Source organism: Mobula hypostoma, chromosome 26 (genome assembly GCF_963921235.1).
Source record: "Mobula hypostoma chromosome 26, sMobHyp1.1, whole genome shotgun sequence".
NCBI lineage: Eukaryota > Metazoa > Chordata > Chondrichthyes > Myliobatiformes > Myliobatidae > Mobula > Mobula hypostoma.
The window spans coordinates 25874002-25886795 of NC_086122.1; the positions used below are offsets into that span (position 1 = coordinate 25874002).

The 12794-nt window shown below is 43.8% G+C and overlaps 1 protein-coding gene across 1 annotated transcript in view; it reads left to right on the top strand.

Moving 5' to 3' along the window:
• The window catches only part of lypla2 (lysophospholipase 2), an 18723-nt gene extending 12524 nt beyond the window's left edge, over positions 1-6199 (top strand). Inside the window, exons 6-10 of the mRNA XM_063033558.1 lie at positions 438-508; positions 2230-2303; positions 2397-2498; positions 4195-4368; positions 5035-6199. Of these exons, the coding sequence (XP_062889628.1) occupies positions 438-508; positions 2230-2303; positions 2397-2498; positions 4195-4368; positions 5035-5085 (472 nt within the window). The 3' untranslated portion in view covers positions 5086-6199. The remainder of the gene's footprint in view (positions 1-437; positions 509-2229; positions 2304-2396; positions 2499-4194; positions 4369-5034) is intronic.
• Positions 6200-12794: the final 6595 nt, after the last annotated feature.

Genomic DNA, 12794 nt, shown 5'->3' on the forward strand with positions numbered 1-12794 from the left:
TGGGTACAGCAGTCAGCTGCCTTCGGGACTCCGACTCCAGATTTTTCCTCGCGGTTTACTCCCAAAGTCTTTCCCGTGAGCGGGTATAACCGCAAGGCAGCGGAGGTTTGAAATCGGAGTTTTCCCTCTCCCAGACGAGCTACCATCCGTGGTTAACGAGCCCCATCTGCCCGGAGCAACTGGTTTGAAGGCGCCAGTGGCCCGCCTTTGCCCCTTCTCCTGTCAGTGAGAACAGCTCCGCCGGGCATAAGAACCATGACACACGTGAAGGCCAGGAGTTGGACTTGGTTGTCAGAGGCTGTTTGAGACACGCCATGAAGAGCATTTGTTTAGCAGTGGGAGCTCGTCCCCACTACCACCCTTCGGTTACGACTACCCTTGGAGCCTGATGAGTGCAATATCATTCTTAAAGTAAAAGTTTGTCTTTTGTTTAAAAGGTTTGACTTGACTGGATTAAGTCCAGATGACGCTGAAGATGAAGCTGGTATAAAGAAAGCTGCTGACTGCAGTGAGTTCCCTTTTGTTGCTGTTCATCCACTCCATGCTCTTGATGAGGGGCAGATGAGTAATGGGCTTCTCACTTTAAGTGTGCAGCGGCGCTTTTAACAAAGGAATTTCCCCGTGCCTGTAGTGGGGGGCTGCATAGACCCCCTTGCTTACTGGTGTTGGTCCATGGCATTAAAAAGGTTGGGAATGCAAAGAAAAAATCCCATCAAACAGGGGGAAGTGAAAGATTAAGTACTATATTAAAAAGAGTCAGTCGAGGGTGTACAAGTATAGTTCCAAACGGAAAAGGCATAGTTCCTGAGCAAATACTTGAGATAGAACTTCAATAGGAACTGATTCCCAAGGGAGACTCTAAAGTGTGTAAGCAGGAAGGTGAAAGTCATTAACTCTGTTTCTCACCATGGTCTCGATTAGGCAAGTGAGAATGGATGAAGTTTAGTCACCGTTCTCCATAATGGAGCATGCACCTCATAGGCAGCAACTCAGGCCAGAGCTGGTGGCAAGAAAGAAAGAGGGGGATCAGTAATGGATTTGGGTGGAGGACCAGGGCAATTATCAAGATAGCTAGTGTGCTTTGCGACCTGAAAGCAAGCGGGAGAACGGAGGGCGAGATGATTTTGGGCTTGGATCTTACCACCATAGGACATGGGAACAGAATTAAGCCACGTGGCCCATTGACTCTACTGTGCCATTCCATCATGGCTGATTTATTATCCTTTGTCAACCCCATTCTCCTGCTTTCTCCCTGTAACCTTTCATGCCACTGACTAACCAAGAACCCATCAGCCTCTGCTGTACATATGATCAGTGACAGCCGTGCCTAGCAACACATTCCACAGATTCACCACCCACTGGTGAAAGAAATTCCTTCTCATCTCTATTCTAAAAATGGACAACCCTCTATTCTGAGGCTGCATCCAAGTGTATGAAGTTTGGTGTGGACTCCCAAATCCTAAGAACTTTCTACAGGGGCACGACTGAGAGCACCCTGACTGGCTGCATCACTGCCTGGTTTGGGAACCGTACCTCCCTCAATCGCAGGACTCTGCAGAGAGTGGTGTGGACAGCCCAGCGCATCTGTAGTTACGAACTTCCCACTATTCAGGACATTTACAAGGACAGGTGTATAAAAAGGGCCTGTAGGACAATTGGGGACCCAAGCCATCCCAGCCATGATCTACTCCAGCTGCTACCATCCGGGAAGCAGTACCGCAGCATTAAAGCCAGAACCAACAGGCTCCGGGACAACTTCTTCCACCAGACCATCAGACTGATGAACTCACGCTGATTTGAGTGTACTCTATATTGCATTGACTGTTCTATTTATTATAAATTACTATGATTGCACATTACACATTTAGACAGAGACGTAACATAATGATTTTTACTCCTCATGTATGTGAAGGATGTAAGAAATAAAGTAAATTCAGTTCAGTTCAAGTGTGGTCCAATCAAAGTCTCAGCATTACATCCTAAAGCAGCAATCATAACATTCACAAGAACAGATATTAGTGAATTCCAAATTGTACAGATGTGGCAAAGAAGTAAGCAACATGTGGTTCTTATCAACTAAAAGTGGACGATATAAAAATTTATGTCCTGTATAATGGATGTCAGCTTATTTGTATCCAGCTTATGTGTACAGAGAGGGAATGGGGAGATGTGGTTTGTTTACATCAAATGAATAACTGTTTGTGTTTTTATTTCCACCCTCCCCCCAAGTTAAAGCAATTATTGATCACGAAATCAAAAATGGTATTCCTTCACATAGGATCATCCTGGGAGGATTTTCACAAGTAAATCTTCAGAATTAATTTTGCTCAAATCTGAATTGGTATTTTTGAACGGCTGTCAAGGGAAGTAACTGAACTCCTCCCATTGTGTTACAGGGTGGTGCACTGTCTCTCTACACTGCTTTAACAAGCCATCATAAGTTAGGTGGTGTTATAGCCCTGAGCTGCTGGCTCCCTCTTCATAAATCATTCCCACAGGTACTTCAACACTTTGCATATTCTACTATGGTATAAAGATGCAGTAGGATTTGTCCATTAGTAGATAAAATTACCCTTCAGTTATCTGATGGGAGGTGTATGGAGGGATATGGTCCGTGTGCAGGTCAGTGGGACTAGGCAGAAAATGGTTCGGCACAGCCAAGAAGGGCCAAAAGGCCTGTTTCTGTGCTGTAGTTTCTATGGTTTCTATCTACCTTTATGGATTTATAATTTTGTGATGTTTAACATAAATTACCAGTGAGATTAGTAAACAGGTATTTTCGTTATGGTTATTAATTGCCGACGTGCTGGAAGTGAGCTTAGGCATTGAGAAGTTAATTGGTTTTGCAATGGTGGCAAGTTTTCCCGCTGCAGCTCTGCAGGAGCCTCCGTAGGAAGAGAGGTGACTTGGGCAAAGTCCTAGACAGTGCTCATACCTGTGATCTCTTCAGGAGAGAAGAGAATTTTAAACAGGAGATTCTGCAGATACTGGAAATGCAAAGGAACTCAGTGGGTCAGGCAGCATCCATGAAAATAAATAAACAGTCCACATTTGGGGGCAAAGCCCTTCATTGGGACTGGAAAGGAAAGCACCAGAATAAAAAGGTGGGGGAGGGAAGGACGACAAGCTAGAAGCTGGGAGGTGAAGCTGGGTGGGTGGGAAAAGGTAAAGGGCTGGAGAGGAAGGAATCTGATAGGAGAGGAGAGTGGACCACGGGAGAAAGGGAAGGAGGAGAGGCAAGAGGCCAGAATGGAAGGAGAAATCAATGTTCAGCCATCAGGTTGGAGGCTACCTAGTCAGAACATGAGGTGCTGCTCCTCCACCCTGAGAGTGTCCTCATTGTGCCGGAAGAGGAGGCCATAGACTGACATGTCAGAATGGGAATGGGGATAGGAATTAAAATGTTTAGCCATCGGGAAATTCCGCTTTTGGCCAATGGAGCGAAGGTGCTCAATGAAGCAGCCCCCCGATTTACGATTGGTCTCACCAACGTAGAGGAGGCCGCATCGGGAGCACCGGATGCAATAGACAACTCCGACAGATTCGCAGGTGAAGTCTTGCCTCACCTGGAAGGACAGGTTGGGGCCTTGAATGGAGGTGAATGGGCAGGTGTAGCTTTTCTCTTGACGCAGGGATATGTGCCAGGAGGGAGATTAGTGGAGAGGCACAAATGGACAAGGTATTCGTGGAGGGAGCAGTCCCTACAGAAAGTGGAAAGTGAGGGGAGGTAAAGAAAATTGTTAGATAAACTACTTCAGAAAGGGTAAATTCCAAGGTTCACTCTCTCTGTCAGTTCCGGAGCCCGATTGTTGTAGAGTAACTGTTTCTGAACCTGCTGGTGTGGGACTTGAGGCTCCCGTACCTGCCGGCTGATGAGAACCTGGCCTGGGTGGCGGGAGTCCTTGATGATAGATACTGCTTTCCTGTGGCAGCACTCCATGTAAATCTGCTCGATGGTGGGGAGGGCTTTGTCTGTGACGGACTAGCATTGCACATTGGTCTGCGCAATGTAGAAATTTATCCACTTGTGGGCACAGCTGGAATTCGATTTAACACTCATCAGAAAGATACCATCTAACCAGATCTTGGTAATAGGACGATGACTGGTTAATCTGATAAAACGGGATTTCTAGGAATGAATTAAAGGGTACAACTGATGATTTAAATGCAGGTATAATTTGTTTGTGTTTCTAGGCCGCAGGCAGCAATGTCAACAAGGACATCAGCATCCTGCAGTGTCATGGGGAAATGGATCCTGTGATAACATTAAAATTTGGTTTTATGACTTTGCATAAACTAAAGACAATCGTCAATCCAGAAAACATTCAGTTTATAACATACTTAATGCAGCACTGCACATGTCAACAGGTGAGCGTTGCTGCAGTTTCTTCTGTTTGTAAGTAACTATTTCTGTGTCATCCAACCCATATTTGTGTTAATGCATACTGGGGACAAGCAAAGGTAAAGTCTTTCAACATTAAATAGCTCCTTGTCGGAATTGTCACTCAGTCAGAATTGGGCCAAATAGCTTTCTGGTTAATAATGAGGTTAAAATTATATTGACTTCCAAATTGCCTATTTGTGCACAACTGCTTCTTCTGTCAAATTTGACGCCACTCACTGCGACTGGATGTGTCGGACTTTAGTAACTAAACTGTGCTCGATTAGACTATAGATGGCAGATCATATGGTTGATTTCCAGCAACGGAACAAAGAAAAGAAAGCAATTCTGTCAGGATCTAGAGAATAATGTTTCTGACTTGTTACGTTTTTTGAGGTAATTATAATGAAAACCAGGTATTAGAAGATTAAGTTGGAAAAGTGGGTGAGTGTTTGCCCCAAGACTGAGGTGTTGATGGATTTGAGCTTTGAAAGTGGAAAGGACAATATCGGAGCAATAATAATTTGCAATGTCTGCTGTTGTGTGTTATGGGGAAATTTAACTTTACCGGTAGCAATTTGGAACGAAAATGAGAATACAGTATTAGAATTACTCAAAATAGTTTAATAAAACTCTCTTCTTTCATTGCACAGGAATTGGTCGCAGTGGAAGACTTCATTGCCAAGCAGCTTCCACCAGTCTAACTGAAGATAGCAAACCACTAAACCCCACTACTATTTTAAGTCTCGTCCAAAAATTGAAACCAGTTCAGATGCAAGCGACCTCAATTCTTTTATTGGCCACTTCATTTATAATTGTTAATATTTTTTCTACAGTTGCTTTGAGTTGGTGTATCTTCAGGCACTTCAAGGTTCCTTTTGGATGATAATTTATTTACAAAGATGTACTTGTTCAGTTTTAACACTTCCCAGCTCAGATGATTAGTCAATGATTCCTAACAATTTATTTTTAAGTACTCCCATTCCAACAGCACCATTTCCTCGACACCGGATTCAAACCTCAAGTCAAGTAAAATTTATTATCATATGCATATAGTTGTTCAATGAAAAACTCAGTTCATTTCTGCCCCCATACGTGGAGCCGATTATCAAAATTTGCTCATTGTGGTAATGATGTTAAGCTCTCTGATTTACTTGTAGATCTGGGGTTGTGGTCAGACCTCAACTAGCCTGGTTACATTACCATTAATAATGAGATTGTGAATACTGTATTAGTTATAAGTCACAAGATTTAATGGGTTTGATTATAGATTCACTAATGCATGCAGCAAACGTTTGCCACTTTGGAACTCAGATCAGTAACAACTTTTAAATCTCCCATGCCTGCATGAGGCATGGCCTGGAGTGTTCAGGGTTTGGGTTTCTGTGGAGGAGAGAGTAATGGATGCGAATTGCCCTAGCAGAGTTGTGGCCAGCTCTTGTGCAATTACGGAACAGAACTGATGACAAAGAGTAAAAATAGTAAAGATTAACCCACAGTGGAAATAAATGTGGTTGCTGATTGGACAATTTTAAATTGATGACATCAGAACATCTCAGTGCATTGTGGTTGATAGCATAGATTATTAAAGGGTATCAGCACCTCATCTAATGCTGAGAGGGGAATTACTGACACTGCGGGAACTACTGGTCCATACTTCTATAGAATCCCTAGGAGGGAACAGGCTCTAGTAGGGGGAGTGTGAAAGTGACAGCCCAGTGTGGGAACAGGAACCTTTCTCCTGGAATAGCACTCTGATTGAAGGGTTTGTCATCTATGATCCTAAATAAAAAAGATGAATATTAGATTAAACCGATGAATTCAGTCAGTATTGACTTTGTTATTGTTCTTTGTACAAATATTTGCCAAGACTGGCTGTGGTTTAGCTGATTTCCTACCTATGATTTCACTCTCCCTTTTGCGCTGTGTCCTTGCTGATCTGCCATTTTATCAGACCCTTGTTGGGAGTATTAACTGCATTGTCCATATTAGCCAATTCCTCTGCAGAAATTCCATCACTGATCACATTGGCCTTAATTATCTCCCTACCCGCCCCCCCCCTCCAGTAATCATTAGTTCTGTCCCAAATGGACGTTTCTTGAAGCTGCCCCACCACCACCACCACCAGCTGGTGCTGAATTTTATTTTTTTTATTTTTTGCCTTGATTCCCAAACGCAGTGAAAGATTATGCTGACTGGCCCTGCCATTTCCTCCAACACTTCTCAAAATTGTAACAGGCACCTGGTCCTACTTCCGAGGGTGCTTTTTCTCGTAGACGCTGTTTATTTTCGGACATCTGGTGTCTCAACTGCCCCCTTCATCATTATCATTTCGTACAGTATACTGTACCTCCCTATCGGGTAGGAAGGGAGACAGAGGGGGTTACTTTTCCTATCGCTCAGTTCCTGCTTTTGTCCTTTAGGCGGCGCTCGTGTGGCGACGCTTTTTGACCATTTACTCGCTTCACGTTTAATTTTTACTGCCCCTCAGATTCTCTTGCAGTTAATCTGGTTCTCGCTTGCATTTAAAACTCGACACGTAATGTGTGTGTTTTTCGTGTTTGCGTTGCTCCTGGATTTCTCCACGCGAGGCTTGGTGAACTTTGATTCCCCACCCCGCACACAGTCCGGTTAGTCAATGGAGCTACTCAGATGCCGGCAATCTAGAGCAACTCACACAATGTGCTGGAGGAGCTCAGCAGGCCAGGCAGCACCCGTGGATGAGAATAAGCAGTCGACCTATCGGGCCCAGACCCTTCATCAGGACTGGTTACTACTTTATACATTATACTTTATTGTCGCCAGAACGTACAATCATCACAGCGATATTTGATTCTGCGCTTCCCGCTCCCTAGATTACAAATCGATAGAAAATATTAAAAATTTAAATTATAAATCATAAATAGAAAATGGAAAGTAAGGTAGTGCAAAAAAAAACCGAGAGACAGGGTCTGGATATTTGGAGGGTACAGCCCAGATCCGGGTCAGGATCCGTTCAGCTGTCTGATCACAGTTGGAAAATCTGTTAGTAAACATCCTCGTTTAGTAAAGAAAACCAAAAATGAGATACAGAGACCTAAACTTATTGCTAGATTTTTCTGGAAACAATTCAATTAGAATATCTAGAATTGAATATAGAGTCTCTTTCTTATGGCTAATTAGTAGTAGTTAATTACGTGATCAGAACTTCAATATTTACGCACAGTGTTTAACTGTTCGCCCTTGGAATATCGCTGATCCTAATTTTAAAACAACGATCGTAGCAAGGCAGTAAAAGACTGTTTTTTGTTTGTTTCGATTTTCTCACCGGGGTACTGTACTCAACCTTTTTTACGCCATCGACCAATATACCATTATGCAAGGGGTCCGTGGAACCCCTGGAACCGAGGAGAGATCCCGTTCGGGGCAAGAATTTCATTTCGTCAGCGGGTAGTAACCTGCTTTGTACTTCAGATATCCTTTTAAATACACATGCTAACTTAAACTCCAATTCTGATTCCAAACCGGCTAATATGAAATTACAAACGAGAAAATCTGCAGATGCTGGAAATCCGAGCGACACACACAAAGTGCTGGAGGAACTCAGCAGGCAAGGCACCATCTATGGAAAAAAAGTTCAGTCGACGTTTCGGACCGCACCCCTTCCTGCCAAAACGTCGGCTGTACGTGTTTCCATAGATGCTGCCTGGCCTGCTGAGTTCCTCCAACGTTCTGTGTGTGTTGCTCTATTATAACTCTACCGCCCACCCCTTTCCCCACCAAATTTCTCGCCTTTTCGTATTTTTTTTCTTCTTTCCTTCAACGAGTGTCAGACTTCTGTAGTCAAGGTAACTCCGTTTATACTTTTACCCCTTAATCATATCCCGTATGTTTGGACTTTTATCACTGTGGCGTCCAACTGCCGTTTTAAATTGACCCGAGCACGTTCCAGTTGATTGTCATCTGACTGTACACATATACAATCAAATGAAACAACGTCCTCCGGGCCACGGTGTACCCACAATACACATAACACGCACAGCACATAAAACAAAATACCTATATATTACCATAAATAAGTTAATAGAACACAAGTCAAACTGCGTGTAGTGCGTGAACACAGTACGTGACATTCTGTGCAAGGATTTTGGGCAAAACCTTTCAAAAACGAGAGAAAATGAAATGTCTAATGCACGGGCTACAAAATTGTAAGCAGGTTTAATGCAGATTATGGATCCCGATTCAGGAGGTGTATTTAAAATTCGAATTTCGGTAAAACTTTAGTGTATGTTTCAGGTTATTGTAAGGGCATGGTCTAAGGTCGGAGGCTATCCGAGTTGCAGATTTACGTCCTCGGGGGCTTGAGTCTCGATTGGGTGTATTTCCGTACTTCAGAACTCAGAGCACTATTTAAAAATCGTTCTCTGGTTTGCGTTTCACTATAGAATTAATCCATGAGAGACTTGCTGTAACGAAACATTGTTATATGCGAACTTCGCGGAATGGTGACTCCAGAAGTGCAAACAGACTAGATACAGTACCACAAGATTATTCTAAGTGAACACAGGGGTACAGATAACAGATGGATACTCTTGTTTTGTACTTTCGAGCAAATCCTGTGAACCTTCAGCACAAAACACATTGAACGCAGCCTTACTCTTCCCTCAACCGAATGCTGCCGATGTTTCTCGTCTGCAGCTGTGCTTACAATATATGTCATCTTTACATTAATGCAAGAACCATATAATTTGGGTGTTTACATAACTGATACTAGAGACATCGTGTTTATAAAACCATTGAATACCAGTGTGCATCGTAAATACACGCCTCTTGGATTATTGTCAATAAGCATAGAACTGACAAAGATCAGCTTTGTTTTCCATTATCTCCCAGTTCGATTTGGTGCTCCTATGAGGATGTTCCAGCTTTGTATCCTTGCAGTTCAGTGTAATTGTTGACTACTGACACATTGGAGAACTCGTGAATGGCTACTGTTCGCTAATTATCTTTTTTTAAAGCTATAATTAAAATTCACCCTCAACTCATCTGGGTATTTTACAGCTATACACATATTAACATTGGAGGCCAAATTTAAAGAACTCTGTACTGATAGGATAACTGTAGATGCTGCCCGACTTGCCAAGTTCTCCCAGCATTTTCTGCCCCCTTTCCTTCCAATCCTGACGATGGATCCCGGCCAGAAATGACGACTGGTTATTCCCCTCCATAGACGCTGCCTGACTTGATTAATTCCTTCAGTTTTGTGGGTGTTGACCTTCAAAAGATGGTTCAGTCCTGACGAAGGGTCTCGGCCCGAAACGTCGACTGTTTCCCTGTCCTATAGATGCTGCCCGGCCTGCTGCGTTCACCAGCATTTTTTATGTGTGTTGCTTTCAGTCTGGAGATTACTGTTTAGATTAGATCTTTTTTTTTAGCATCTGCATTAGCTACTTCTATTGGGAGATAGTAACGTAAATGTTAAAACGAAATGCCCTAGTTTAGGGTTTAACCTAACATTGGACACCTACATTTCCCATCCCTGAAGTCTTTAAGAGAGTTGGTTCCATGAACTGCTCTAGTCCCAACAAGCTGTGGGTTCCAGATTTGGACCCAGTGATGAAGGAATCATACTGTTTTCATGTCAGATAGTGTGAGTTTGGAGGGGAAGTTCCAGGTGATGTTTATTTGCTTGCTCATGTACCCCTTGTCCGATTTGCTGGCAGAGTTCACAGGTTGGCCCTCAAAAGGTGAACGTTTAGAGTGGTGGACAAATCTTGGATGGGAGCGAGGTGTGTGAGTGTTGTTGAGGTGACATCCGTCTGAGCGAGTGTCACACTCCTGCTGTGTCTCTAAACCCTCAGAGGGCCAGGAAGCAAAGATCGCAGGATTGCCACCCGTGCGATGTGCAGGTGAGGCCAGGAATCAAAAGATAATACAATTGAACACATGGCCAAGGAGATGGTGCTCGGGGGAAGGCTTCCAATTTTTGGATCACTGGGTTCTCTTCAAGGGAAGATTGGACCTGTATAGATGGGAAGGTTTGCACTGAACTGGAGGGGTACTGATACCTTTGCAGGAAGGTTTGCTAGTACTACTCTTGGGGGGGGGGGTTAAACTAGAGTTGCAGAGGGATGGGAACCACAGTGCCAAGGCAGCTAGTGGAATGATTTGGGGGGGGGGTGCAGGGGAAGATGTTGTTAAACCTACATACAAAACCAGGAACTGAAAGATTGTGTGTGGTGGGAATAATGTTCTGAGCTATGTCTATTTCTGTGCAAGAATTGAAGGAGAGGCAGATGAGATCAGAGCGTGGATCAGGATGTGGAATTATGACTGTGTAAACTGTGAGACTTGGTTGCAGGAAGGGCAGGACTGGCAGCTCAGTATTCAGGAGTTCCGTTGTTTTAGACGTGATAGAGAAGGAGAGATTGTGGGAGGGGTAGCATTACTAGTCAGGGAAAAATGTCATGGCAGTGCTCAGACAGGACAAATTAGAGGACTCGTCCACTGAGGCTGCATGGGTGGAATTGAGGAATTAGAAAGGATGACCACATTATTGGGATTATATTGTAGGCCACCCAATAGTCAGTGGGATTTTAAGGAGCAAATTTGTTGAGAGATAGAAAACAGTTGCAAGAAAAATAAGGTTGTGATAGTAAGTGAATTTAACTTTTCCACATATTGATAGGGACTCCCATATTGTAAAATGGCTGGATAGGATAGAGTCTGTGAAATATGTTCAGAAAAGTTTCCTTAATCAGTATACTGTCCCAACTTGGGGCGAGTGCAATACTCTACCTCCTACTAGGGAACAAGACAGACAGGTGACATAAGAGAGTGTGTAGGAGAACACTTTGGATCCAGTGATCACAATTCCATTAGGTTCAAGAGAATTAAGGAGGATGTCTGGTCTTCGGGCTGAGATTCTGAATTGGAAAAAGGCAAATTTTGCTGCCATTAGAAAAGATCTGGCAAGTGTAGATTGGGATAGGTTAAGTGCTACACCTACCCATTCACCACCTCCTTCACCTTCATTCAGGCCCCAAACAGTCCTTCCAGGTGCGTCAACCCCATTCTGGGGTTGTCAATTGTCTCCCACTGCAGTCTCCTCTACATTGGTGAGACCCATTGTAAATGAGAGGAACGCTTTGTCGAGCACCTCCACACCATCCACACAAGTAGGACTTCCCAGTGGCCAAACACTTTAGTTCCCATTCTGACGTGTTGGTCCATGGCCTCCTCTTGTGCCAGGAGGCGGCCACACTTGGGGTGGAGGAGCAACACCTTATATTCCATCTGGGTACCCTCCAACCTGACGGCACAAATATCAATTTCTCCTTCCAATAAACAAATTACACCCCTCCATTCCCCACTCTGATCTTTTACTTCTCACTTGCCTATTTCTTCCCCCGGGCCCCCTCCACCTTCCCTTTCTCCTATGATCCATTCTCCTCTATCAGAATCTTTCTTCTCCTGCCCTTGACCTTTCTCACCCATCTGGCTTCACTCATTCCTTTCCAGCTAGCCTTTCCGACCCTGCTAGCCGACTCACAGCACCTTGTCCATCCTCTCGCTCTCTCTCACGCCTTCTGCCCCAAAACCCGCGCATCACAATAACTTACAGACACACTAAAAAGAATAACATCTATCCCAATTGGTTCGTTCGCCCTCTTATCACTAATCTTACCCAAACAAACTACTAGCGCAAGAACTTTCTCAGCATTTAACATAACAAAGAAGCCAGCTCAAGTATAACATAACGAAGAAGCCATTTTAATTAGCCTATGCAGTAAAATGAAAGAAGAAACCCCTTACACCAATCTTACCATTTTTTGAAGAGGTTAGCAGAAAAGTGGGTGAAGGAAGGGCAGTGGATGTTGTCTGCATGGACTTTAGCAAGGCCTGTGACAAGGTCCCACATGGGAGGCTGGTCAATAAAGTTCAGTCGCTTGGCATTCAGGATAAGGGAGCAAATTGGATTTGACATTGGCATTCCAGGAGAAGTCACAGAGAGTGGTAGCAGGTGGTTGCTCCTCTGACTGGAGGCTTGTGACTAGTAGGGTGCCACAGGGATCGGTGCTGGGTCCATTGTTGTTTGTCATCTATAATCAACAATCCGGATGATAATGCGCTAACTGAATCAGCAAATTTGCAGATGACACCAAGATGGGGGGTGTAGTGAACAGCGAGGAAAGACCACCAAAGCTTGCAATGGGATCAGGACCAGCTGGAAAAATGGGCTAAAAAAATGGCTGAAGGAATTCAATGCAGGTAATTGTGAGGTGTTGCTTTTTGGGGGGACAAACCAGTGTAAGAGTTAACACAGTGAACAGTAGGGCTATCGAGGAATTCAGTAGAACAGAGGGATCTGGGATACAGATTTATAATTCCTTGAAAGTGACATCATAGTTAGTCACTTATAGGGGTCATAAAT